A 25646-nucleotide genomic window follows, 5' to 3' on the forward strand; every position below is an offset into this window, starting at 1 on the left:
GGTGGGGGGCCGCCTTCTCCTATTCAGGAACGTATGGCGGGCCCACATCTCAGACGCATGGGCGCTCGAGATTGTATCTTGCGGATACAAAATCGAATTTGCGTCCATTCCGCCAGACCGTTTCTTCCGATCCCGTCCTCCGCGAGATCCCGTACGAGTGGCCGCCTTCTTCGCGGCCATTCACTCTCTAATGGACAAGGGTGTCGTCGCCCCCGTGCCTCCGACGGAAAGGTTCAGGGGGTTCTACTCGAACCTCTTTGTGGTTCCCAAGAAGGAAGGCTCAGTGCGTCCGATCTTGGACCTAAAACGCCTGAACCGTTTTCTCCGACTGCAGAGATTCCGGATGGAGTCTCTCAGGTCCGCAGTGGCCTCCCTGGAAAGAGGGGATTTCATGGCCTCAATCGACATTCAGGATGCATACCTCCACGTTCCGGTTGCTCCATGTCATCACCGCTTCCTGCGCTTCGCGGTGGGGGACGATCACTTCCAATTCGTCGCCCTTCCCTTTGGTCTGGCGACGGCTCCTCGAGTGTTCACCAAGGTCCTGGCCCCTGTCTTGGCCCTTCTACGTTCAAGAAGTGTTTTTCTTCTCCCATACTTGGACGACATCCTGGTCAAGGCACCCTCCTTCTCTCAGACATCCCGCAGTGTGGAACTCACTCTGGAGACCCTGACGCGGTTCGGTTGGATTATCAACCACCCCAAATCTTCCCTTACCCCCTCCAGACGGCTGATCTTCCTGGGGATGCTCCTGGATACAGAGTTGGCGGAGGTCCGCCTTCCGTCGGACAAGCGTCTGGCCCTTCGCGGGTCGGTTCGCAGTCTCCTCCGTCATCACCGCCCTTCCCTCAGATCCAGCATGCGGTTGTTGGGAAAGATGGTTGCCTGTTTCGAAGCGGTGCCGTTCGCACAATTCCGATCCCGCACCTTTCAGAGGGCAATTCTGTCGGCCTGGGACAAATCACTGAGGAGTCTGGACAGGACCTTTCTTCTGCCTCCCCTGGCTCGGGCTTCCCTCGGCTGGTGGTTGCATATCCCTCTAAGGGGGAAGTCCTTCCGTCCACTGAACTGGCTGGTGATTACCACAGATGCCAGCTTACGGGGGTGGGGGGGGGTTTTCCCTCCCCGGTCCGTCCAGGGCGTTTGGTCTCTATCGGAGTCCAGACTTCCAATCAATATTCTGGAACTGAGGGCGATTCTTCTGTCCCTCAGACACTGGACCCATCGGCTGAGGGGCCACCCTGTTCGGATCCAATCGGACAATGCCACGGCTGTGGCATACATAAACCATCAGGGAGGCACTCGCAGCGATGCAAGAGATGACCCTCATTCTCCTCTGGGCGGAGACGCACGTGCCGGCCTTATCTGCGATTTACATCCCGGGGGTGGACAACTGGGCGGCGGATTTCCTCAGCCGGTCCACCATCGACCCGGGAGAATGGTCCTGCACCCAGAGGTGTTCGAAGCCCTTTGTCTTCGCTGGGGTCGCCCCGACGTGGACCTCATGGCCTCCAAATTCAACCACAAGGTCCCCCTATACCTGGCCAGGGCACGGGACCCGAAGGCATACGGCGCCGACGCGCTCGTCCTTCCGTGGCGCGAATTCTCCCTTCTGTACGTCTTTCCTCCTTTTCCCCTCCTGCCACGGGTTCTTCGGAGGATCGCGGCAGAGGGCGTCCCCGCGATTCTAATCGCCCCGGATTGGCCCCGCCGGTCTTGGTACGCCGACCTAATGTTGCTGTTGGCAGACGCACCGTGGCCACTGCCCTCCAGGGAAGACCTTCTCTCTCAGGGACCGATCTTCCACGAGCATTTAGGCTCGCTACGTTTGACGGCGTGGCTATTGAGACCGCCGTCTTAACGCGACGGGGTTTCTCCGCGGACGTAGTCCGCACCATGATCCGGGCTCGTAAGCCCGTATCCTCTAGGATCTACTATCGGGTTTGGAGGTCCTATCTGGGGTTCTGTGAGTCCCGGAGCATCCCACCTCTCCGGTTTTCTCTTCCCACAATCCTGTCCTTCCTCCAGTCGGGTCTGGACCTGGGGCTGTGCCTCAGTTCTCTGAAGGGTCAGATTTCGGCGCTGTCTATTCTTCTCCAGCGTCCCCTGGCCCCTCTAGGGCCAATTAAGACCTTTTTACAAGGGGTGGCTCACTCTGTTCCGCCGTACCGCCCTCCAGTTCCTTCCTGGGACCTGAATGTGGTGCTCTCGGCGCTCCAATCAGCCCCCTTCGAGCCTTTACGGGAGGTCTCCCTTCGCCTTCTGTCCTGCAAGGTCATCTTTCTTGTGGCCGTCACGTCTCTCCGACGGGTGTCGGAGTTAGCGGCTCTTTCTTGCTCCGAACCTTTCCTGATCTTCCACCAGGATAAGGTTGTGCTTCGGCCTGTCCCGACTTTCCTGCCAAAGGTGGTCTCCGCCTTTCACATCAATGAGGACATCGTCCTTCCGTCGCTCTGTCCCTCTCCTTCCCACCCCAGAGAACGGGAACTGCACCGTCTGGATGTGGTCAGGGCGTTGAGGATTTACTTGGAGGTCACCGGGTCCTTTCGGCGCACGGACTCCCTGTTTGTGGTTCCGGAGGGTTCGCGCAAAGGGTTGGCGGTCTCCAAGGTGGCTATTGCCCGTTTCATTAAACTGGCGGTGTCTGAGGCTTATCGAGCCAAGGGCAGACCTCCGCCTTTCGGCGTCACTGCTCATTCCACCAGAGCAGTCGGAGCTTCCTGGGCGCAGAGGCATCGGGCCTCGGCTGAACAGTTGTGCAAAGCAGCCACTTGGTCCTCTCTGCACACTTTCACAAAGTTCTATAGGGTGCATACGCATGCATCAGAGGATGCTGCTTTGGGCCGCCTGGTTTTGCAGGCAGCGGTTTCCTGATGCTCTGGTGGTGTTCCGCCTTGGGTTTGTGGTCCCTCCCTTCTTGGACTGCTCTTGAACGTCCCAAGGTCTGTGTCCCCCAAGGAAAATGGGCGAGAAAAGGAGATTTTTGTATAACTTACCAGTTAAATCTCTTTCTCGCTCTTCCTTGGGGGACACAGCACCCACCCTTCTGTGTTTGGTTACAGGGTTATGGTCTGGCGCCCCGTGGGTTGCTGGCTGGTTGTTTCCGTTATTGGTTGTTATCCTTTCACTACTTGGACACGCAACTGGTAGCCTCTATCTCCAGGCTGAGGGTATAGCTGATGGAGGAGGGGCTTAACAGTTTTACTTAGTGTCACGCCTCCTAGGGAGCTGAGCTATACCCAAGGTCTGTGTCCCCCAAGGAAGAGCGAGAAAGAGATTTAACTGGTAAGTTATACAAAAATCTCCTTTTTGTGCGGCTTTAATGTGTTTTTGCAGCAGATCTCACGCTTCATTGGAAAAGGGTCAAATCCGCAGCTAAAACCACAAACATAACTGACACCCTGCAGGTTTGGAATTCTGCAATGCAGGTAAATTCCTGCACAGAAAAAATGCATGTACATGTGTAATCTCATACACTACGGTGGTACTGTACTACTCTGCAGTTTTTCCTCACAGGAATCTGCCCAGAAAAAAACATATGTATTCCACACTCGTGTGCAGGTAGCCTTAGGAGACAGTCCTGAAGCCTTCTTTACAGCAATTGAACCTCTTTCCTTGAAGTCTTTGATCCTATAAGTGGTTGATTAGGCACAGTCTTACAAGCAGCAATGTCCTTGCCTGTGAAGCTCTTTTCATGCAAAGCAATGATGACTGCATATATTTCCTTGGAGGTAGCCTTGGTTAACAGAAAACAGGGCTCCAGACAAAAAAAAAAACATCTCAAGGGGCCATTGGCTCCTAACTAGTGTTGAGTGAACATGTGTTTTAAGTTCAGCGTCTAAAGTTCGGGTTTGGGTTATCAAAGTATCCCATTATGGATTCCGCTACCATGGACCATAACGGAATTTAGAATCCATAACTGGATACTTTGATAACCCAAACTTTAGACGCCGAACTTAAAACACAAGTTCGCTCAACACTACTCCTAACCTGAAAAATTTAGGAGCAAAATGAAATTTTTAGTCGCCAAATTTAAAATTTATATAATATAGCTGGGATGCTAAGGAGCATGGAGTTTTCTAAGCTACAGCCCACTCAGTTTGCCACCTAACTCTAGAACAGGGCCCCCAAAATTAAGAGGAGAGCACCACGCATGTGCGGCAGGCGCTCTCGGCTATTTTCAGGACTCCCGTAGAAGTGAATGGACAGTGAACTACGCAAGCATGATCACCTCCATTCACCTCTATGGAAGTTTCAGAACTCCCATAAAAGTCGATACAGGGTGGGCGTGCATACATGGTGCGCCCTCGTTCAATTTGGGGGCCGTACCTATCCTATGCCACCAAAGGGTTAGATGGGCCAACCCCTTTAAAAGGGTATTCTGGTAATCTAATGATCCACAGGATAGTTTTATATTTTTGACCACTGGGACTGCCCCGTACCCCGAAATGAATGGAGAGGCTAGTGGAGCATGCGCCCTGGCGCTACATTTATTCTCTATGTGACTGCCAGAAATAGCCAAGCACTGTTCTCAGCTATCCCCAGCAGTCCAATAGAGAATGAATGCGGTGGCAGGTGCATACACCACCTGCTGCTGCATTTATTTCAGGGAGCGCCATAGGGCAGGGATGGCCAACCTGAGGCTCTCCAGCTGTTGCAAAACTAAAACTCCCAGCATGCCCAGAAAGTCTACAGCTAGGTGGGAATTGTAGTTTTACAAAAGCTGGAGAGCCGCAGGTTGGCCATCCCTGCCATAGGGTATGGGGCGACTTTTTCATTATTGGAGGGGTACCCAGACACCTAGCAGTCTATACATAAAGATATCTTCACCTGTCCTTTAATGACCTGGGGCATAACTATGGTGAAAGGAACGGCACAAGTGGGGTGGGTGGGTCAGTGCCAGGCGGTCTGTGACTGGCAGGAGCCCATCTACTAGGCACATTACCCCCATGGCTTCTCTATAATAAGGTATACAGTAGTTAGTGACGGCACATCTGTACAGACATGGAGCTGGGCGTGTGATGGAAAAGAAGGGCAATGACATACTTCGAAGTGGAGGCTCTCCACACAAGGCCAGGGCAATGTGACTCACTCCCTGAGATATTGCACATGATGTCACTGAGCTTTCCTCCCCGCCTGCTTGTCCAGGACTCTTCCTCCACAAGTCACACTGAGGCAGAGGACCGGCCACTGCAGCAGCCTCAGAGCCTGGTCACACAGATACATAGAATTAAAGATCCTTCCCCCAGCATGCCATGAAAGTGCCAGGTGAATGCCTTGGTGACCCCTGCCATGGTGACTGGGCAGACATGTGCTGCCACTACAGGCCTGCTGCTCACCCCCTGCACAGGGCACCGCCCAGGAGAACACTACATGTATCTGCAGCGGCCACCGGCTGCCTTAGGAAGTTTCAGCATGGGATCAAGCACTGTGCTCCGTCCAAACCCGCCCACTCCAGGCACTGAGAGCCCAGGAACTGTGACTGCCCCGGCTCCCTCACCTTCATACAAGCGCCCTGATAGTGACCGGATACTGCAGTCTATTTGTGCGGTCCATCAAAACGCCTGCCATCCCAAGCCCCGCCCATCCATCGGCGACAGCCTATCTCAGTGCAGGAGTGCCAGATTAGCCAATCAGTGCGCAGAATCCAAAGTCTTTCACCTGCATGTGACCGGACACCTGATTGGAGGATGAGGTTTGTTGCTATTCTGGCCGGGCTGGCGATGGAGATTCGATGTGTGAAGCGCAATGTTTGATGAAAGAGCAGCGGAAGGTCTAGGTGAAAATGGCGACAAGACTACAAAGTGTTGTCACCATTTTGCAATTCTAAGTCACATTGCATCTGGAGCCCTGGAAAATGTAAGCATCATCCCCTTCCAAAGCAACCTTTCTGCTCTTCTAATCCAATCAATATGACCGTGATATCGGCTGCCTTTTCCTGGTTAACACTTTCCCCTGAGCTAAAGAGAAGATCACAGAAATGTTAGGTCATTTTAGGGCTGAGATGCAGTGGAAATAGGGTTTTCGTGATTAAGTTAATTTTAAAGCAGGGAATTACTTTGCAATTAATTGCAATTTATCTGATTATTTGTCATACCAATCTACAGTCCTTGGAAATTGCAGTCATAAAAACTGAAGTAGCAAACTTTGTGAAAACCAAAATTTGTGTCTGTCTCAAAACTTTTGGCCATGACAGATCTGTGTACTTAATACACTAGCAAGATATACTGCCGTTATCTGTCTTGGTTCTGTCACTGGAATTGATTCATCTGTATTATGGGATGCTGAACTCTGATCCATTGGGCAACAACTGGCACAGGAACAGTAGTCCGTGTTGGGCATACAAACCTGCCAGTAGGTAATGATTTCTCTCAACTGTGTGCTGTTGTCATTTATGTTGTCTATATGCATGTGTTCCTGCCATATAGAAGTGCTAAAGAAAAATGGTACAACAAATCTTTTCATTCATCACGTCATATTTTAAAATGCGTTATTAAGCGTTATTTTTATTATTTACAGATTAAAACCATTTTAAGTGGCTTTATCATCAGAGGTTATTTAGGAAAATGGACTTTAATGATCAAAACTGTCACCCTGGTACTTGCCGTGGCTTCAGGCCTAAGCTTAGGGAAAGAAGGACCCTTAGTACATGTAGCTTGTTGCTGTGGAAATATATTTTCCTACCTCTTTCCTAAATACAGCACAAATGAAGCGAAAAAAAGAGAGGTGAGTCATGTACTATATACTGTGGTATTCTGACATGGCACTGTGACTGTACTATTGAACATATCCATGGTGAAGGGAAAATATATATATATATATATATATATATATATATATATATATATTTCTAGTGTTGCACCTCTTCTATTATTTGCTGTATAATGGTATATCATCACCATATCTACATTCACCATTTCTCTTGCAGGTTCTTTCGGCAGCATCAGCAGCTGGTGTCTCTGTAGCTTTTGGGGCTCCTATTGGTGGAGTCCTTTTTAGCTTGGAAGAGGTGAGGAATTTCAAATTATGTACCTTCCCTTGCATTGGGTTTATCAGACCAATTTAGACTTGTCAAAGGCAAAATGCCAGTGAGCTTTTTTTTAAACCTTTTTTTCTTTTGGTGTGTTTTTCTCACTGTAAAAAAAAATAATATAAAAGCTGCGAGGACTATAGACAGTATGGCAGATTTGTGTATAGTCCTCAAAATACGTTTCAGAAACAAACCGTTAAAACAGTGGATGAAAAAATACAAACGCCAAGATTAAAGTCTCATGCAGACAATTTATTTATTTTTCCTCATCCGATCGAAAGGTTTTGTGGATTGGATGCAGTCCCATTCATTTCAATGGGGGTGCAAAAAATGCGGAGAGCACACTGTGTGCCATCCGCATCCGTATAACTGCACTTCTGCTTTCAGAACAGTAAAGCGCCCTTTCACACAAGTGAGTTTTCCGCACGGGTAAAATGTGTGAATTAAACACCTTGCACTTGCACCGAATCCTGACCCATTCATTTCTATGGGTCTGTCTACATTAGCGTTGATTTTCACGCATTATCTCTGCGTTCTATATTATTTTACACGCAGCTCTGGTCCCTTAGAAGTGAATGGGGCTCCCGTGAAAAAAAACATTGCATCTGGATGGAATGCGTTTTTCACTAATGGTTGCTAGGAGATCTACATTGTTGTTGTTCAGATATTTTTTTCATGCAGGTGAAAAACGCATCAAAAACTGATTGCACCTGCATGGAAAAAACTGAAATACCAAACACAGACCAAACTGACTGAACTTGCGTTCGAAACCTTCAGTTTTTTTTCCTGAACAGTTCTGTACACAATCCGTATCGTTCGTGCTGAAGGGGGCCTAAATATAAACCTTATTTGGGTTTGGAGTAATGTACATTTTGTGTGAGTACCTCACATAACTGTCTGTCGTCTTTTCTTAGGTCAGTTACTACTTTCCTTTGAAGACTTTGTGGAGATCGTTCTTTGCAGCTTTAGTGGCTGCTTTCATTTTAAGGTCAATCAACCCATTTGGAAACAGCCGTCTTGTGCTTTTTTATGTGGAGTATCACACCCCTTGGTACCTTTTTGAACTCATCCCTTTTATTCTGCTTGGTGTGTTTGGTGGGCTATGGGGAGCCTTTTTCATCCGTGCAAACATTGCCTGGTGCCGACGACGCAAGACTACAAAATTTGGAAAGTACCCAGTACTAGAGGTTATTGTGGTGGCAGCTATCACAGCAGTCATCGCATTTCCAAATCCGTATACGCGATTCAACACAAGTCAGCTGATTAAAGAACTGTTCACAGACTGCGGGCCTCTGGAGTCCTCCTCCCTGTGTGACTACAGAAACGACATGAATGCTAGCAACATTGTGGATGATATCCCAGACCGGCCTGCTGGCAATGGGGTATACTCGGCCATTTGGCAGCTATGCTTGGCGCTTGTATTTAAGATCGTCATGACTGTCTTTACATTTGGCATCAAGGTAAATAATTTTGACACTGGAAAGTGGTTTCCTATCCAAGTAATGGATGAGAGAAAAACCGTTTACATGTAAATCAGGGACGTATTTACACACGTTCTTTGTTCCATTCTTTTTCTTAACTGGAGCAATTTGGAGAATGTTGCAGTGGGGGTATAGCGCCTGGTGAATGGAGAGGGAATTTGAGACTTGGGCTTTGAAGTCAAGGAGAGGGTCCTATCAGTGACGCCTCCCCTCCATGACTATGCATATAGACATAGCTGTCATCACTGATAGAACCGTCTTTACTATATCTTTACTCTACTCTTAAAACTATATATACATCTGCTGAGCTCCTCCTGCTCAATAACATGCTTCCTGCAGCTTACATAGCATTTTCTGCAGACAGGCTCCCTTTAACTATTGCCTGCTGCAGTCCATAGGATTGCACACAACCTAATCCTATTCCTTTGGACTGCAGCTGTGATTTAATAGTTAAAATTAATCGGCGCTACAAGAAGTCAAAATGTTGTCCCAGCCTTTTTCTGTACAGAGTAAGTGAAACCTTTTATTAAGCAAGACATATCCAAGTGATTTTCTTTATGCCCTGTAGAAGAAAACAGTAGCTACTACTTTAAGGGGTTATCACATTATTATTATTTTTTTTTGGAAACCTAACCTTCCGACATGGGGACTTGTGAGAAGTCCAGACTTGCCTGGTCCCCCCCTGGTCAGTTCCAGCTTCCTAGCAGCGTCACAGGACTTAAAGCCCCCCTCTGTCAAATTCCTGCAGAAATGGGCTTAAGTGTCCCCAAATGGGAAGTCGCTGCTGGGTTATACCTCTTGGGGAAACTCCACCACTGAGGCCAGCTATTGGTTGCAGTGACGCATGTGCCCTCCATGCAGGATGTTGACAGGGACTGGGGATACAGTGAATACAGCCAGGGAACTGGAACGGAGCAGCGGGGACCAGGTGAGTATGGATTTCTTCACAGATACAGGTACAAAGCTTTTGTGTGATATGAAATGTTGTGCATTCACATTGCCCCTCATTTATTTTTCTGGGACCGTGCCAAAAGCTAAAGACCAATTTAGAAGCATAAATGACAAGCAGTTTGGAGACTGAGCTTAGCACCATTGTGTCCACAGCCTTGAATTGTCCTGTCTTTTACTACTATGACTCTAAGGTGGCTTGTGGTTGTCATTTCTTTGCAGGTGCCCTCGGGATTGTTTATCCCCAGCATGGCCATAGGGGCTATAGCAGGAAGAATTGTTGGCATTGCTGTGGAACAGCTGGCGTACTACCACCACGACTGGTTTATATTCAAGCAGTGGTGTGAAGTGGGAGCGGACTGCATCACGCCAGGACTGTATGCTATGGTTGGTGCAGCAGCATGTTTGGGTAAGTGTCAGAGCAGCTGTGCCTCCTAGTAATGGTTCCAAGAATCACAAGGGCAGCATAGAATTATATCCATGTAGATAATAATGACCATTCATGATAATTTGCATTTGTTTGATCATTTAGATTTACTTTTAATTTCTTTCCAAAAAAGGTTATCAGTGTAGTTTGTATTAAAGGGGTTTTCCAGCATTTGGCTATTCTCATAAGTCATTATAGGGTTTGGATAACCCCCTTAATATCAGATTGGTTGGGGGGTCTGGCACCCCCACAATCAACTATATGTTGCAGCCGCCTGCGCCGTAAACTATACAGTGGATGGAACCTTATTTTTCAGGCTCTCTCCACTGTACCAGGCACTGCAGCTCCACATCCATTCACCTGCGGAGCTGCAGTACCCCAACATAGCCTTCTGCTTCCATGTCCATCCGCTGTATAGTTTCTGGTGACTGCGGCGGCCACAAACAGCTGATTGGCTGTTCTGGGTATTGGACCCCCACCAATCAGATATTGATAACCTAACCCTGAAAAAAACATTTTCCAGGCCGTAAGTGCTATTTATTTGTGGTATTCACATCTTTCTATTTTGGTAATTGCCAAATTTAGTCGATATGAAAAGGCAATACTTGGTTAGAAGATGTCATTTTAGCGTGGTTGAAGGCTTTTCACAGCAGTATCATACAAATTATTGGGGGGGGGGGGGGGTGGCAGGCATGTTATTTAAAGAGGACCCTTCACCTTGTCTGCGGTGTCCATTTTGGTAAATATTCACTTCCCCATAAAATAACATTTCTGAAGCATCTTTTCTTAGATTGATCTGTGTTGTGCCGTTCCCATTATTCCTCCTAGAAATGTATGAATATATTGATAACCCGGTGATACCATTCTCTTTGTCCCACCCATCCTGGCTCTGTCAGTACTGATTGGACAAGGTCAGACTGTGTAGGGACTCGCCCTTAGCTGGCTGTCAATGTAGGCTAAAAATATATGAAAGCGTCCAGGTCTGAAACGCGTACAGGGCTCCAGACTAAAAAAAAAATCAAGGAGCCATTTGCTCCTAACCTGAAAAATTTAGCAGCCAAATTTAAATTTTTAGACGCCAAATTTTAAATACATAGAATTACGGTATAATTAAAAAAAAAAAAAACACATGTCTTACCTAGGTTTGTCACAATACCAAAATTTTGACTCTATTTCGATACCATAAAAAAAGTATTGCGATACTCGATTCCACGTGAAAAATAAATAAATAAAACGCCAAAAAAGCTGCTTGCATTCCACATTTTATGGAACGTCTGGGCAAGGGGGCAATTACATTTTATTTAATTTTTTTACTACTTTTTATTTAATAACTATTTCCCCCCTTAGGGGCTAGAACCTGGGAACTTTTCATCCCTTGTCCTATTGCCCCTAATAGAGCTCTATCAGGGTGAATAGGACCTCACACTCTCCCTGCTGCTCTGTGCATAGTACACACAGCAGCAGGGAGCCGACTATGGCAGCCAGGACTTCAGTAGCGTCCTGGCTTCCATGGTAACTGATCGGAGCCCTAGGATTACACTGCTGGGGCTCCGATCAGAACTGTCACTGCTACCAATAAGGAGGGGGGGGGGGACCCTGTGGCCACTGCACCAATGATTATAATAGTTATAATACTGGGGGGGGGGGTTGAGGGCGCACTGGCCCGGGCTGCATTGCGGGTGCCGGCCATATCCCATACCCGGCACCCAGCCTCTATGACTGTGCGCTGCGATCCGCCACTATTAACCCGTCAGGTGCCGCACTGAGTAGCGGGGACCATGGCCGGCACCCGCAGCGCAGCCTGCATTTGTATTCAGGAATAAACTATATTCATTGGTGGTGCAATGGCCACAGCCCCTCCCATCCTCGCTTCTATCAGCCCATTGGTGGCAGCGGTACAGGGGGGAGGGACTGCCTCCTTCTCCCCTGTGCTGCTGAGGAGAACATGGCACGTGCTGACAGCAGCGCGTCCCATGTCAGTTCCTTCTGTGTGAAAGGCAGAGCAGTGGAGGGTCTAGGTGCAAATGGCGATAAGACTACAAAGTCTTGTCGCCATTTAGCAATTCTAAGTCGCATTGGCGACCATTTTGGTCGCCATCTGGAGCCCTGGCGTAGACACTGTTTTTGGATAATGGATTTTATCTGCACTGTATTACATTACATAAAGATTGTCACTTTTTGGAGAAGCTATATTTTTAGTCTACTGGTGCAGAGTTCTTGTTTCCAACTGCAGTCCGTGCTTTCCGGAGTGGCGTCCCCTCAGGTGAGCGCAGCTGACACTGCTTTGATTTTTATCAGTTGTCAATGTATTCATAAATTTCTAAGAGTAATTATGGTGGAACAGCACAAAGTAAAGTCATTAGAAAAGATGTTCCAGCTTTTTAATACCATGAGAAATAGTATCCACTAATTCTGACATTGAACTGGTTACTGTAACAGTAATGCATTTTACAGGTTCTCACCCTCTTAGAATGTGTCATGACTGGGAAGCAAAGCACAAATGTAAAGACATTTACATTCAGATTGATTTTGTACATTTCTGTAACGGATTAACCAGTGTGCACTTAATCCGAGTGTTAATCCTGATTAGGGTAATCCAATATATTCACACACAGAAGCATTCCTATATGTGTACTGGCTCCTAAAACAGTGAGAAATGAAACCTTTTCACATGTCACTATGACGCACAGCAGCAGATTTATCTTGCAATTTATGTAACACATACTTTGGCATATATAACTTCTTTTATTTTTACTCTTCTCACCATTTTTCATGTCTGGCGTAGATTTCTGACTCGTGGACTGCCAGAGGATGCATCAGATTTATTATGAGGCGGGAGCTTCTTAATACATTTTGGAACTTTTCACATCAATGGACTTTAGACTAAAACTTGCTGCAGAAATGTTAGTCTTTGTAAATCTGCACCAAACTTTTATGAAATGACTTTTACCCTTGAATATTTTGACTGTAATTTTGAGATGTGAAATGGAAGCTTGTGTGACGTTTTGTGTTTTGTTTAGGTGGTGTCACCAGGATGACCGTGTCACTCGTTGTTATTGTATTCGAGCTGACCGGAGGTCTGGAATACATTGTGCCATTGATGGCGGCTGTAATGACCAGTAAGTGGGTAGGAGATGCTTTTGGACGCGAGGGCATCTATGAATCACACATACGACTCAACGGATATCCGTTTTTGGATGCGAAAGAGGAATTCACGCACACAACACTGGCTCGTGATGTGATGAGACCGAGGAGAAGTGACCCCCCACTTGCCGTGCTCACACAGGATAACATGACTGTCGATGACATTGAGAGCTTGATCAATGAAACTAGCTACAATGGTTTCCCTGTCATCATGTCTAAAGAGTCACAGCGACTTGTTGGCTTTGCTTTAAGAAGAGATTTAACACTAGCAATAGGTAATTAACAGGTTATTTTCACAGTAATTATCATATTTGCCATCTGTGCCACTTTCTGGTCAATGCTGTAGTTATCACAGTGGCCTGATTTTGTATATTCCTAGAAGTATATGAACCATCGCTTTCTCCCAAGTGACATTTGGCTTCTAGATTGTATGTATCTGAATTATTTAAAGGGGTTCTCCGGGAATCTAAACTAAATAAAAAAATAAATATTATGTCATAGTTAAAAACATTCATAAGTACCTTTTATTTATCAAAAGAAGCTTGTTTTCCCTAGGGAGTTATCATTGTGGGACCCTAAAATGGCTGCCATCAAGTCATTGAGTCAGACACGTCCTAGAATGCCCAGTACACTCACTAGGACGGGCTGCGTCAGCACCAGCAGCTCGAGACACTCTTCAGCCTGAGGTAACAGCTACTTCCTGGTTGAGCTGACTGCTAATGAGACATGAACCGCCATATTAGAGCGTGTTCACTGTGCTTGGGCAGTTCCCAGTGAAGAGGAGAAAACAGATCCCTGGAGGCTGTGTTTGCGATCCATCTCGGGCACCTGGCAGGGATCTGAAGCTGCAATTTTAAAATAAATCTACTCTTATCACAGTTTGTGCTGTGCCCTGTCAGCCTGACAGGAGTGAGGGAGGCTGGCTACATCGTCGCAAATGATTTCTCTGCGGCACAGTTTTCGGCTCTGTGCTGTGCCCTGTCAGCCTGACAGGAGTGAGGGAGGCCGGCTACATCGTCACAAATCATTTCTCTGCGGCACAGTTTTCGGCTCTGTGCTGTGCCCTGTCAGGAGGGAGGGAGGCTGGCTACATCGTCACAAATCATTTCTCTGCAGCACCGTTTTCGGCTCTGTGCTGTGCCCTGTCAGCCTGACAGGAGTGAGGGAGGCCGGCTACATCGTCACAAATCATTTCTCTGCAGCACCGTTTTCGGCTCTGTGCTGTGCCCTGTCAGCCTGACAGGAGGGAGGGAGGCTGGCTACAGCGTCACAAATCATTTCTCTGCAGCACCGTTTTCGGCTCTGTGCTGTGCCCTGTCAGCCTGACAGGAGTGAGGGAGGCCGGCTACATCGTCACAAATCATTTCTCTGCGGCACAGTTTTTGCATCTGTGCTGTGCCCTGTCAGGAGGGAGGGAGGTCGGCTACATCGTCACAAACCATTTCTCTGCGGCACAGTTTTCTGTGCCGCAGAGAAATGATTTGTGACGCTGTAGCCGGCCTCCCTCACTCCTGTCAGGCTGACAGGGCACAGCACAGAGCCGAAAACTGTGCCGCAGAGAAATGATTTGTGACGATGTAGCCAGCCTCCCTCCCTCCTGACAGGGCACAGCACAGAGCCGAAAACTGTGCCGCAGAGAAATGATTTGTGACGCTGTAGCCGGCCTCCCTCCCTCCTGTCAGGCTGACAGGGCACAGCACAGAGCCGAAAACTGTGCCGCAGAGAAATGATTTGTGACTCTGTAGCCAGCCTCCCTCACTCCTGTCAGGCTGACAGGGCACAGCACAAACTGTGATAAGAGTAGATTTATTTAGAAATTGCAGCTCCAGAGCCCTGCCAGGTGCCCGTGATGTATCGCAAACACAGCCTCCAGGGAACTGTTTTCTCCTCTTCACTGGGAACTGCCCAAGCACAGTGAACACGCTCTAATATGGCGGTTCATGTCTCATTAGCAGTCAGCTCAACCAGGAAGTAGCTGTTACCTCAGGCTGAACAGTGTCTCGAGCTGCTGGTGCTGACGCAGCCCCTCCTAGTGAGTGTACTGGGCATTCTAGGACGTGTCTGACTCAATGACTTGATGGCAGCCGTTTTAGGGTCCCACAATGATAACTCCCTAGGGAAAACAAGCTTCTTTTGATAAATAAAGGTACTTATGAATGTTTTTACTATGACATAATATATCTTTTTTTTTTTTTTTTTTAGTTTAGTTTCCTGGAGAACCCCTTTAATTGACACTTAACCTGTAGGCTGCATTGAGCTGTATGCCCAGTGAAGAAAATACATTTGTTGTGGATATGGAGTCGTTTTAGGCTGGGCAGAGGCATTTAATCAGGAATTCTCTTTTGGATTTTATAGAAAATGCAAGAAAGAAGCAGGAAGGCATCGTTGGAAGTTCCCGTGTTTGCTTCGCCCAGCACACCCCATCCCTTCCTGCAGAAAGCCCTCGGCCCCTTAAACTCCGCAGCATCCTGGACATGAGTCCATTTACTGTGACTGACCACACGCCAATGGAGATAGTGGTGGATATATTCCGCAAGCTGGGGCTCAGGCAGTGTCTTGTCACACACAAGGGGTGAGTTTCTGTGTGTGTTTACTTTATTGGAACTGCTGGTAATAGACTGAGTGGTAACAGTCTGGATGGCAGGCTTTTAGCAGTTATTTTCAGAAAGAAAATATTCTGAAACGATTACTCGATTAAATCGAGTAATTCGACACAAAAAAATCTTCGTTGCCAAAAATTAGCATTGAGGATTTTTTTGTCGAATTATTGAATTTTATCGAGTAATCATTTCAGCCCTAGTCCACTGTGTATTTTTCAGCACAGGTGTAATGCAGCTTCACTACCATAATTTGTTTGTGTCATGTGACCACGGAGCAGAAGTGAAGCGCTCGCTCCACTGCGCATGGAATTCTCACCTTTGCAGCAGGGGGCCTCCGGACACTTCACAGCACATCCATGGTCTGGCGCTGCTCTGGCCTTCTGATGTACGCACACTGTCCTGACGCGCACTGTGACATCAGGCGCAGAGCAGCGCAGAACAATGGAGTATCGGCGTCACCCCCCATGCTGGAAAGGTAAGTTGGTGAAACCGAAGGGGGGGGGCTGGGCGCGCGACTAAGGCCGGGGTGCCCGGAGTGCACAGCGTCATAGCAACCAATGACGCTGTGCACTCCGGGTGTCAGGAGAAGCAGGGTGGGGGAGATATTTTCACAAGGCGGGAGAGCTGCTGGCACAAGTGGGGGGAGAGCTGCTGGCACAAGTGGGGGGGAAGAGATGGGGGAGTAGAGCTGATGGCACTGGGGTGGGGAGAGCTGATGGCACTGGGGTGGGGAGAGCTGATGGCACTGGGGTGGGGAGAGCTGATGGCACTGGGGGAGGGGAGTGGAGCTGATGGCACTGGGGTGGGGGAGTGGAGCTGATGGCACTGGGGTGGGGGAAACAAAGGGTGTTGGGGACTAATGGCAGGGGGTCTTATGAGTTTTTATAAAGGAAAACAGTCTATTAATTAATTTTTTCTTATCGAATTACTCGATTCATCATTAAAAAAAAATAATCGATATAATACTCGATTACTAAAATAATCGTTTACTGCAGCCCTACAGTGGACAGAGCCTCCACTAGCTGCCTGAAACTGCATTTTGGGGGTAGTGTGTTTGCTTTTTTAATTATTTTTTTTCCTTTGTCACATTTTGGCAGCCATAACTTTTTTTTTCAATGGCTATATATATATATATATATATATATATATATATATATATAAAAAAAATTTTTCATTATTATTATTAAAGCGCCATTCATTCCATAGCGCTGTACATATGATAAGCAGTGCACATACCTAATGCAGACAATTGCACTATTTATAAACAAGACTAGTTACAAACTGGTACAGAAGGACAGAGGGCCCTGCCCGTGAGGGCTTACAATCTACATGGTATGGGAGAAGGACACAGTAGGTGCGGGTGAAGTTGGTCATGGCGGTATAGAGGCAGCAGGGTCACTGGTTGTAGGCTTGTCTGAAGAGGTGGGTTTTTAGGTTTCTTTTGAAGGTTTCCGCTGTAGGTGAGAGTCTGATATGTTAGGGTAGCGAGTTCCAGAGGATGGGGAATGCACGGGAGAAATCCTGGAGGCAATTGTGGGAAGAGGTGATAAGAGGAGAGAAGGAGGTCTTGTGAGGACCGGAGAGTGCGTGTGGGGATGTATCGGGAAAGTAGCTCAGATGTAGGGAGGGGACAGGTTGCGGACGGCCTTGTATGTATTTGTTAGTATTTTGAACTGTTAGTATATAATCACATATATACAGCGGGTGAAATAAGTATTGAACACGTCACTAATTTTCCATGTAAATATATTTGGAAAGGTGCTGTTAACATAAAATTCTCACCAGATGTCGGTAACAACCCATCCAATCCACACAGGCAAATCAAACCATAGATGTAAAAAAATTCTGTGTAAGGCCGAATGCACACGGCCGTGTTCCGCGGCGGAGAGCGGTCTGTGGTAACACGGCCTGGCATCCTGTTGAGAGCAGGAGCGCACGGCGTCATTGGTTGCTATGATGCCGTGCGCTTCATGGCGCCGCTGGTCTACAGTAATACACTCGTATAGTGTATTACTGAAGTACAGCGGCGGCATGAAGCGCACGGCGTCATAGCAACCAATGACGCCGTGCGCTCCTGCTCTCAACAGGATGCCAGGCCCTGTTACCACGGACCGCTCTCGGCCGCGTGCATTCGGCCTAATACTGAGAAATGACACTGAAATGTATTTATTACCTTGTACAAAAGCCTGCATTGTTCCAGGGGGATTCTGGCCCATTCTTCCACACAAACGCTCTTCAAATCCAGAAGGTTCTGTGGGCTCCTTCTATGAAGTCTGAGCTTTAGTTCTTTCCATAGATTCAGGTGATTGGCCTTTCTAGCAGCTTGATTTTCTTTCTCTGAAACCAATTGAGTGTTTCCTTGGCTGCTTGTTTGGGATCATCTTCATCATCCTTGTAGATGGCAGCAGGTTTTTGGCAAGAATTTATCCATTCAGCCTTCCTTCAATTATATAAAGTTTGCCAGTGCTGTATGCTGAAAGACAGCCCCTCGCCAAACTTCACTGTTGGTATGGTGTTTTTGGGGTGATGTGCAGTGCCCTTTGGCCTCCAAACATGTAGTGTATTATGGCATCCAAAGACTTCTATTTAGGTCTCATCTGAATCAAACTATATTCTCCCAGTATTTCACAGGCTTGTCTAAATGTTGTGGAGCGAACTTTAATTGCACTTGGACATGCTTTTTATTCAGCAATGGAGTCTTGCGTGGTGAGCGTGCATACAGGCCATGCAGGTTGAGGACATTACTTATTGTTGTCTTTGAAAGAATTGTACCTGCTGATCCCAGGTCCTTCTGTAACTCTCCACAGGTGGTCCTTGGCTTTTGGACAACTCTTCTGATAATTCTTTTCACTCCTTTGTCTGAAATCTTGCGGGGAGCATCTGGTTGTGGCTGGTTTATGGTGAAATTATGTTTTCCACTTTTGGATTATAGCCCCAACAGTGCTCACTGGAACCTTCAGTAGTTTACAAATTATTCTGTAACCAATGCCATCAGCAACAATAAGTTTGTGAAGGTCATTGGTTTAAGGCTACTTTCACACTAGCGTTTTTACTGGATCCGGCAGGGTTCAGCAAAAACGCTTCTGTTACTCATAATACAACCGTCTGCATCCATATGACCGGATCCGGTTGTATTATCTTTTAACGTAGCCAAGACTGATCCGTCATGAACTCCATTGAAAGTCAATGGGAGACGGATCCATTTTCTATTGTGGCAGAGAAAACTGATCTGTCCCCATTGACTTGCATTGGGGGTCGTGCTGGATCCGTTTTGCTCCGCATCCCAGGATGGAAAGCAAACTACAACATGTTGCGGTTTGCTCTCCGGTATGAGAACGGAACAGTATGCATTTTGGAGCGTTCTTTTCTGTTCAGTTTTGTCCCCATTGGCAATGAATTGGGACAAAACGGAAGCGTTTTTTTCCGGTATTGAGATCCTATGACGGATCTTAATACCGAAAAACAGAAACGCTAGTGTGCTAGTAGCCTTACCCTTTTTCCATGGCTTTTTATTTTGCATAATATGCGCAAGTTTTCTGTAGTACACATGACTTTTTGAATGCCATTTATGGCATTTTTTTATGCAGAAGTATATTTGAATGGGAGAATGAAATTTTTTTTTATATTTGTAAACATTTTTATAGATTTTATTTATTTTTATTTTTTTAAAAATCTTTTAGTCTCAATTGGGGTCTTAAACATGTCATCTTATGGTTGTTGATGCAATGAGGTAGTGTCTGGCCGGACCGAATAGGTGTAAAAACATGGCAGGAGTAGTGATGGGTCCTTTTAAAGGGTTTTCTGGTTTTATAATTTATGGCATAATGTACGCCCAACTATAAATTAGAAATCACTGCAGACTTTCTATGGTTATGCAAAAGCAAATTCATTTTATGCAGCTCAAAGAATTGATGACTGTTTCCATGTTCTTAAAACGTATACAAGCATGTTCCCGCCGAGGAAGACAAACTACTCGTTCTGCAATGATCAGAAAACCAGAAAATTCTTTAGAAAAATATCTTCCAAATTATGTAGCATTTCTGCTTGGTTTCCTTGGGACACGTAGTATGCGGGTTGGTAAAACATCACATTGATGCGTTGCGTTCAGCGCAGGTTGCCTCTTTCAGGCGGCACACATTCGTGCTCAGGAGTGTGACTGTGCTCTTCATGAGAGATGGATAGTCATTCAGTCGTGTAACAGATTGGAGCAGATGTCTGCGTTGCTTTGGCATTGGGCGTGTTAACACTACTAATGGCTTGCTGTCTGCACCATTGCTTTACTGGTCTCTTGATTTAATACACTATATACAAGTTAGAATTTTGTGTCCATGCGAGTAATGCCTCCATATTGTGCATTTTTGATTAACAGTATTTCCTGTTCTGGCATTATAAAAGCTTTCCACCACACCACTTACTAAAGGGGTTCTCCAGGCTTTTTCTGTTGACCTTTCCTGAGGATAGGTCATCAATATTAGATTGGGGGGGGAGTTGGATTCCGGGCACCCCTGCAGTTCAGCTGTATGAGGAGACAGCGTGCGCAGTGTGCATGTGCAGTCTCCCTTATCTCTTCTTGCTTGCTGCTTTGTCTATGGGACAGCAGCAGACGGGAAGAGAGAGGGGAAACGGCTCGTGCCTATCTGATATTGATAACCTATCATGATGATAGGTCATCAATGGAAAAAGCCTGTCGAACCCCTTTAATCCTGGTCTAATTTTTCTGGCAGGTTTTTGCACCAAAGCTAGAAATGGATCCAGCAGGAAGAAGTCCTCTATATTTCTCATTCCCTAATAACCCTCTTCTGGCATTGGCTCAAAAAGCTGTGTGACCGCGACCTTATGCCTTATTCACACGTCAGTGTTCGGTCAGTGATTTCCATCTGTGATTGTGAGCCAAAGCCAGGTGCAGCTCTAAACACAGAACAGGAGCAGATCTTTCCCTTATACCTTATGTCTGTGGAGGCTCCAACCCTGGTTTTGGCTCACAATCACTGATGGAAATCACTGACCAAACACTGACTAGTGAATGAGACTTTTGTAGGGGGAAAACATTCTGCAACGTTTAGATTACTGCTGGATAAGTAAATTAGATTTTTTAATTTTTTATTCTGGGATATCCTGAAATAGAGAGTTACGGTCAGTGTAGTACAGTGTGGGCAGGAAGAGAGGAAACATGGGGAGTTATATTTTTTTTTTGCTTATGATCCATTGTAGGTAAAACTTTCTTGTTTCAAGAGAGTTCCATCATTTATCTGAGTTTTCTAAAGCGAATCGAGGACTCCCAGCTAACATGCACAGTGTGTACTGGTTCTAGTGCTGGCTGTACTTGGCATACCTGTCTGGCCATACACGTTAGATCGGCTGAACACTTTAGCCAGCAGCTGCATGTTCGGCTTGGCCTCTGGTCCTGAGGGAGGAAAAAGATGTGCCAGACAACTCTGGCAGTGTCATATCTCCATGAGAGAACCAGCTTGTCTGATCCTTCTATCCCATGGTCAACCAGCCTAGCCAAAGTGGGCATGTTGAGCTGACGTTTATCTAAGGTGTATGGTCTATAGTCTCACATACTGCCAGCTACATCCAGGTGGTGACTTTATTCTGCTCTTACTTTCACCAGACATACTGTATGTATCATCTTACAAGACTCCTATGCTGAGCTGTTAATTCTAAGGTTTACTTTATCACTGAAAATGTCTGATTTTGTATTGATTTGGATTTTATTTGTAATCTGTGACAATGTGGCCATTCCACCCATTACCCCATAACATTGCCATTACTTTATGTTGCTTCATTCTTTTTGTTTTCTCCATTTGTAGTTCAAACTCAGTTATTAGCATAACATGATCTGTTTCAGGACTGTCTTGGGGATCATCACAAAGAAGAACATATTAGAACATATCGATCATCTAAAGCAGCACGTGGAACCCTTGGTGATTAGTCAAAGAGCCTGTAACTTGTAGTCACTTCTTAGAAGGCAGGAAGCATGAAATTTGTCAACTGTTCACACACATCATCAGGTCAATTCCAGCTGATAGCTGCCGTCTAGGTTAAAGGTCGTCCCTGGGAGCGGCAGGCGGCAGAAACGTCTGCTCAGCATTTCCTCTCTACTGTGACATATGATTAGCAAAGCAGCTCGGTAACCTCCAGCCTGCGGACCATTAAACTCCTGGAATTAGGGCAGCTGGTTTTACGTGACGTTAAAGGGGTTGGCCACTTTTATTTCATTTTCTGTTACTCTTATGTAAAGTACTGTTTCTGATGTATAAATTACCTTTGTTCTCGTTTCTTCTTTTGCTGATTTATTTTAAGCCCCAGCTGTAGACAGTGGCTGTGCTGCCGGACATGTTCCTTTGGTTCCTTCATCCACCTGTCTATTTGGCACTTCACGCTCAGTGTAATCTAGTCTCACATCACTTGCACTGCGCAGACGCTGGAGAAAGTGTCCTGCGCATGCCCAGGCTAATCCTGCTCTGCTTATTCATATGCAGCCATGCATGTGCAGTGGAAATGATGCTTCATATTGGGTCAGCGCAATAGACCATATAACAGAGACTGCATATGAATTAGCAGAGCAGGAGCCGACTGGGCAAGTGCCGTGTGCTTCTTCCAGCGCCTGCGCAGTGCAGGTGATGACACAAGACTAGATTACACTGCACAGGACGCTTTTGTAGAGTTGGCACAGTAGAATGAAGTATGAGAGGGCACGGTGCTGAATGGACTGGTGGGTGAGGCTAGCCATCAAATGTATGACGACGTAAAAATGTGCCGCTGTGCCGAAAACCAGCACAGCCACTGTTAACAGCTGTGGCTGCGTCAAAGTAAGAAGCCACAAAAGAGGGAACAAAAGGACAAAGGTAATTTATACATCAGCAACAGTACATTACATACAGTGAGGAACAGACAATGATGACTGGGCACTATAGGGTATGACTCCTGATTAGACGGGGACATTTTTGTACTATTAGACTTTGTATTGTGTGTGCAAGCACTTGCAGGGGTGAACAAGGAATGTATCCCATCTAGCAGAGTGGTCCGAAAATGTAATCCAGAGGTCTATACTGCTAGGACCAGAAACCATTGAGACTCTCCCAGCATTCCAGTATCAAGTGTTAATAAAAGCTATTTACACACGTCCTCCTGTGTGTGAAGTCCTATATACAGTTCGTTATTTAGCAATAGATTAAAGGGTACCGTCTATTTCTTGTCATGACTGGTCTAGGCTGCAGGGTTGGGATTTGCTTACCTATTACACACAAAGGCAAAGTAGGAGTTAAATGTTGTTTCTGCTATACAAATCAGACATCAATACTGAATTTCTAAGCGCTGAAGACAGCCATACCTCATAAAATAGTTTTTAATTAATATTCACCATATGTCTACGTTATGTTGGCATCATTTTGTAAATGTCATTTTTGGGGGGGGACTTAGAAGGCTTGGAATTTTAGAAGCTATTTTTCAAATTTTCAATAAGTTTCAAAATTGACTTTAAGGTTCAGTTCTGAAGTCCCTTTGAAGGCCTCACATAACAGAAACCAATCATAAATGACTCCATTTTAGAAACTACACCCCAACACTGGCTTTACAAACTTTGTTAACCCTTTAGGTGTTGCACATGAATTCAAGAAAAATTGAGGTGAAATTTTACATTTCAAATTTTTTTTTGGTGTGGAATTTTAATCAAATTTCTTTTTTTTTTCATATAAAACATTTGTTTTGCATCACCATATCTAAGAACCATAACTTTATTTTTCCATCAACATAGCGGGATGGGTTGTATTAGTACCATTTTGAGGTACATATGACTTTTTGGTTGTGTTTTTATTCAATTTTGAATAAAAACTGAATATTTATTTTTTTTACGGAGTTCACCACTCATCATAAGTAAAGTGATCCCTTTATAGATCAGGTTGTCGTGAATGCAGCGATACCAATAATGTGGTTTTATTTTTTTCATCAATTATAAATGGTCAGATATGATCCATTGGGGCTGATGACTCTACACTGCACTAAAATAGTTATTTATTGAAATGCACTGTACTGTCAGTATTACACTGACCCAAAGCCTGATCAGACCCTCAGAGTCTCAGGCTTTGATACATGGCATGGATGCCTTTGTAAGGCATGGCAGTGCGGTGGCCCAATAAGGGAGAGGGAGGTCCCTCCCTCTGTTAACCCCATGGATGCCACTGGTGGCTACTGACCGCGGCTTTTAAGGGGTTATATGGGCCAGCACCGATTGCAGCCGTTGTAGCAGAGTGCCAACTGTATGTTACTGTTGACACCCACTGCTAAAGGCGGCTTGGGAACCAGAGCTGCTGCCATCAAACATTCCTGGCACATGGGGACTGAGTGGGGGAGTTGAGGGATGGTGACATGGAATGGGACACACATGCTGCAGTGGGGTGTCGGGGCCATACCTCCTGGCAGGCTATGATCTTCATGGACAGGATCTGTCGGGGAGAATGGAGACTCCGGAGCTGTGACACTTTCTTGTTTCACAGGCTCCTGTAAGAGTTCTGGTGTACTCAAACTTAGTGCTCACCTGGATGTACAGTTACACTCAGGTTCTTGAAGGGGTTAAAGCGTACCTATGATTATGAAACCAATCTAGATCATGCTCTAGCTGTACGTGTAGCACTGCCAGAAATTCTCTATAGTTTTCTCTGTCCCCATGGGTAGGCTCCTGTGATGTGATCCCAGCACTCGGAGCCGCTTCCATTCTTCCCCAGCTCATCTAGAAACAGCCGTTCCCACAGAGAGGAGTAACTGCAGCTGCATCCCCCTTCCTCTCTCCTCCCTGATCTGCCCCAAAGGAGGTTTCTGAACCCCTACAAAGAGCACAGACAGGGAGACTAGGCTTCGCTGATGTCTTTCCTGATTAGATATTACTATGTTTCGCATATCCACATCTATAATTAGAACAGTAGGTTTGATTTCCATTGTCAGACATGTATCACATTAGAGAATAGCTGTCAAAGAGCTCAGTGGTTAAACTAATACAACTGTCCCATCTGTAGGGCTGTGGCCTCCTGTTGATTACATTTTTGTTTCCAATAACAGATTTCTTTCTTATCGGATCATCTCACATTATAGGGGGTGGGGAAGGTTATCCTGGCCTGTAGATTAGGCATCAGCACTCTAAATATGAGTACAAGTGCACCTACTAAATGTCGTCTTCCCTGCCTGCGTCCCATATTGTTAATGAGACTAGACATCAGGGATTTGTACTGTGTTGGTGACAGACTGCGAATTGTGTTTTCTTCACCTGTTAGACTACTTTCACACTAGCGTTTTTACTGGATCTGCCACGGTTCAGCAAAAACTCTTCAGTTACTGATAATACAACCATCTGCATCTGTTACGAACGGATCCGGTTGTATTATCTGTAACATTGCCCAGACGGATCCGTTATGAACTCCATTGGAAGTCAATGGGGGACGGATCCGTTTTCTATTGTGGCAGAGAAAACAGATCCATCCCCATTGACTTGCATTGGGGGTCATGCCTGTCTTGCTCCGCATCCAAGGACGGAAAGCAAACTACAACATGTTGCGGTTTGCTCTCCGGTATGAGAACGCAACTAAACGGAACGGAATGCATTTTGGAGCGTTCAGTTCCGTTTTGTCCCCATTGACAATGAATGGAGACAAAACTGAAGCGTTTTTTTCCGGTATTGAGACCCTATGACGCATCTCAGTACCGGAAAACTAAAACGCTAGTGTAAAAGTAGCATTACCTGGCTTCTCTTTGTTGGCAGCTAGTTACTAAAGGAAATGTGTCACCAAAAATGTTATCTGCTGGTTAAAACCAGATAGCAACACATAACATTTTTATTAATTAGTTTTTATTTTCTGATTGCAGATTTATTTATTCTATTTTATTAACATGATTATGGGGCTGCCATCTTGCCTGAGCTCTTAATTTACAGCATTTACAATGCATTAAAAAATGGTCTGGAGGGACCTCACTGACTTCTATGGGAGAGTTTTCTAGGCATGCTCTAACCTGTGCAGAGGTCA

The 25646-nt window shown here is 46.0% G+C and overlaps 1 protein-coding gene across 2 annotated transcripts in view; it reads left to right on the forward strand.

Moving 5' to 3' along the window:
- Positions 1-25646, forward strand: part of CLCN3 (chloride voltage-gated channel 3) — a 68983-nt gene that overhangs the window by 35357 nt on the left and 7980 nt on the right. The window contains exons 6-12 of one of the 2 annotated variants that reach the window (XM_044297117.1): positions 6520-6726; positions 6929-7009; positions 7945-8490; positions 9682-9868; positions 12907-13305; positions 15386-15602; positions 21482-21557. In XM_044297117.1, coding sequence (XP_044153052.1) covers positions 6520-6726; positions 6929-7009; positions 7945-8490; positions 9682-9868; positions 12907-13305; positions 15386-15602; positions 21482-21557 — 1713 coding nt within the window. The remainder of the gene's footprint in view (positions 1-6519; positions 6727-6928; positions 7010-7944; positions 8491-9681; positions 9869-12906; positions 13306-15385; positions 15603-21481; positions 21558-25646) is intronic. The other variant, XM_044297123.1, reaches the window with a different exon arrangement.

Source organism: Bufo gargarizans, chromosome 1 (assembly GCF_014858855.1).
Source record: "Bufo gargarizans isolate SCDJY-AF-19 chromosome 1, ASM1485885v1, whole genome shotgun sequence".
In the NCBI taxonomy this organism is placed as follows: Eukaryota; Metazoa; Chordata; class Amphibia; order Anura; family Bufonidae; genus Bufo; species Bufo gargarizans.